This window comes from Pteropus vampyrus, unplaced genomic scaffold, assembly GCF_000151845.1.
Source record: "Pteropus vampyrus isolate Shadow unplaced genomic scaffold, Pvam_2.0 Scaffold6, whole genome shotgun sequence".
Taxonomy (NCBI): Eukaryota; Metazoa; Chordata; class Mammalia; order Chiroptera; family Pteropodidae; genus Pteropus; species Pteropus vampyrus.
This window is the reverse complement of record NW_011888787.1, coordinates 292,711-295,345: the sequence shown is the minus strand read 5'-3', so window position 1 is coordinate 295,345 and position 2,635 is coordinate 292,711. Positions and strand designations below refer to the sequence as shown.

The window sequence follows — 2,635 nt, the reverse complement described above, 5'->3', positions numbered from 1 at the left end:
CGTGTACGAGCTGGTAAGGGCCCGTTCCCAAAGCAGCTTCTGCATCTCCGGTGACTTTTTGGTTTAAAGAATCAAGGAAACTGGGCTAATGGATTTTTCTTGGCCCAGCCGGTCGCAGTATTAAACTGATTTCCAAACTGAGTAATCAAATCTCTTTGACTATCAGGCTATTAAGTCAGAACTTTGGGGGCCCAGAGCTGACAGCGTATTCCTGCTTCCTTGTCCGGCCTGAGGGCGTATAAATTCCCTTCTTCAATTGGAGGAGAAGGATATAATCTGTTCTTGCTGTAAATTACGACATAACTTTCTGTGTCAAATGCCGGTAAGAATTAGATCAAAGAAAGGTAGGCTGACTATGGGAGAGGAGAAAGGATTTTTCTTTAAATTTGTTTAATCAGGAAACACTTCGTTCACCTCTCCTATTTCCGGCCAGAGTGCTTCTCTGTCATGAGAGAGGCAGACATCTAAACAGGTAAACAGGTGGTTTGGTGACCTGGACTGTGCCAGTGGCAGCCACTGCCGAGGAAGGCCTGAGGGCACGTTCTGATTTGGGCAACAGTGGGAAAAATCACAGAGGAGGAAGCATTTAGAGTCAAGTCAATGCTTCAGTAGTAAAAGGGGCTCTCCTTACTATTTTTATTACTTAAACATCCACACCAGCCAAAGTTTAGGTTTAAGCTATCTTAGCGACAATAAGTCAAATCAACAAAAGTATTGGGATTCTTTAACCTCTCTGAGCCCCGTTTCCTGAGTGGAGACCTCACTGAATTATCGACAGTGACATTGCGTAATGGAAAGAGCAGATCTGGGCTGACTGCATCCATGCCCGTTAGCTGTGTGACTTTCAGCAGGTTAAATGACCCTCTGAGCTTTACTTTCCTTGTCTGCAAAATGGATAACAACACCCATCTCATGGGATTGTTTTGAGAATAATAGAAGATAATGTCTAAAGAACTAAAGAAGTTCATGTCTAGAAATCCTAGCCCGCGTTAGAACGTAGTAAATATTAATTTCCTTTCCTAACGTTGTATTTATTCAGATAATTAGGAGAAACTAGCCTATATAATAGGTGTTTTTACTATGTAACCATTTGAGGTTTCAGAGATTACATTTGACTTTAACTAGATAAAACAAAAAAGAAGCAGAATCATCTGTCTGAGCTACTTGAGCTCATGAGACACTGAGTGGTAGGTGTCTGGTGGCGATGCCCTTGGCAGAGGAGCAAAACATAAATTTTGCTGAGTCGGAGGCTGGAAAATGGCCGTGAAGCAGGAGATTGGAACTCTAGGCGGTTCCTAGGGTCCACTGTAGGAAAAACCAAAAGCCTAGGCTTCCTTCATTTCTATTTCTTGAAACATCTGGTGATTTAAACCTTGATGCCCATTTTGTGCCAGATCTCACTCTTATTCAACAGGAAGTGGACGCATTGGAAGAACTAAGCAGACAGCTTTTTCTGGAAACAGCTGATCTATATGCTACCAAGGTACAGAGCAAAGAAACTGAGTGTGCTTTTTGCCGATATGATGGGAGGGAGAACAAGACCAAGTAGCTTTCTGCTGTCTTCCGTGGCCCAGCAGTGCAAGAGACACCTCATAGCTTCCCTATCAGCCACGAAGCTTCAGGGGTCTGTACTCATCACGGCATCGCTCCTACGGCTAGCAAAATCCTCCTTCATGGAACACTCTCGATAACAGAAATAAGCGAGATAGTCAGAAGAGGCCGTTCACCGTCTAGAATGGTGGAACACGCCACTTCCTGGTGACCCAGGATCAAGATGGTCACGCTCCTCCGATCGCTTTGTATTCCCGTGCAAGTCAGTAATATTGTAAAAGCTATAAGATGCCCGAGTTGATATGAAAATTTAAGTAGTTAATGCGTATAAGGTGTTTATCCCCTTTTCTGGCTTAACGTAAGCGTTCAATAAGTGTTGCCCACTAGCATTATTTTAATATTATTACCATATGTGGTTTTTTGACTCAGCCTGAGCAGCCATTCATTTTCTTTAATTATATAAATTTATGTTTTGCTGCGACTGACCATGTTTCATGTTTGTTTTTCCTCAGGAGAGAATAGAATACTCCAAAACTTTCAAGGGAAAATATTTTAATTTTCTGGGTTACTTTTTCTCTATTTATTGCGTTTGGAAGATTTTCATGGTAAGTGTATTATTTTTTTACTGTCAGGGGTCAGGTGGTTTTCCCGGGTAATGGCAGAAAGAGAAAAGTGGGTTTGATTGAGACATTGAACTAAATTTCAACCTAAATTTCAAATCTGGTCGAGTCAGCAGAGAATGTGATCTTTCACATATTTGAGCCTCTTGTTTCCTTCTCCTTCTTAGGTCACCTAGAAAAGGGAGGTTGCGTTTTTCTTTTGTCAGAAATCATTAATCAGGTCTTAGATTATGAAATATACGAAGTGCTTATAAAAGTTTATTTCACAGTCTGCTAACTGCGTGTTTAAACTGCAGTATCCATGAGCATATGACTGTACTTCACTCCACTCCTACCTTCGGCTAAGAACAGAACCACCTGTCCTTTTTAATTACGTGCATAGACCTAAGAAAATTAAGTCCAAAGTAAATTCTACAACATTTCTATAGATAAATTCATCCTACGCGATTATAGCTCTTATTCTT

The 2,635-nt window shown here is 41.2% G+C and overlaps 1 protein-coding gene across 3 annotated transcripts in view; it reads left to right on the top strand.

Annotated features, from left to right (window-relative positions):
• LOC105296235 (Golgi pH regulator) overlaps window positions 1–2,635 on the top strand; it is a 42,076-nt gene that overhangs the window by 32,419 nt on the left and 7,022 nt on the right. For all 3 annotated transcript variants that reach the window (XM_011366232.2, XM_023535205.1, XM_023535204.1), the window contains 2 exons: window positions 1,395–1,483; window positions 2,064–2,156. In XM_011366232.2, coding sequence (XP_011364534.1) covers window positions 1,395–1,483; window positions 2,064–2,156 — 182 coding nt within the window. The remainder of the gene's footprint in view (window positions 1–1,394; window positions 1,484–2,063; window positions 2,157–2,635) is intronic.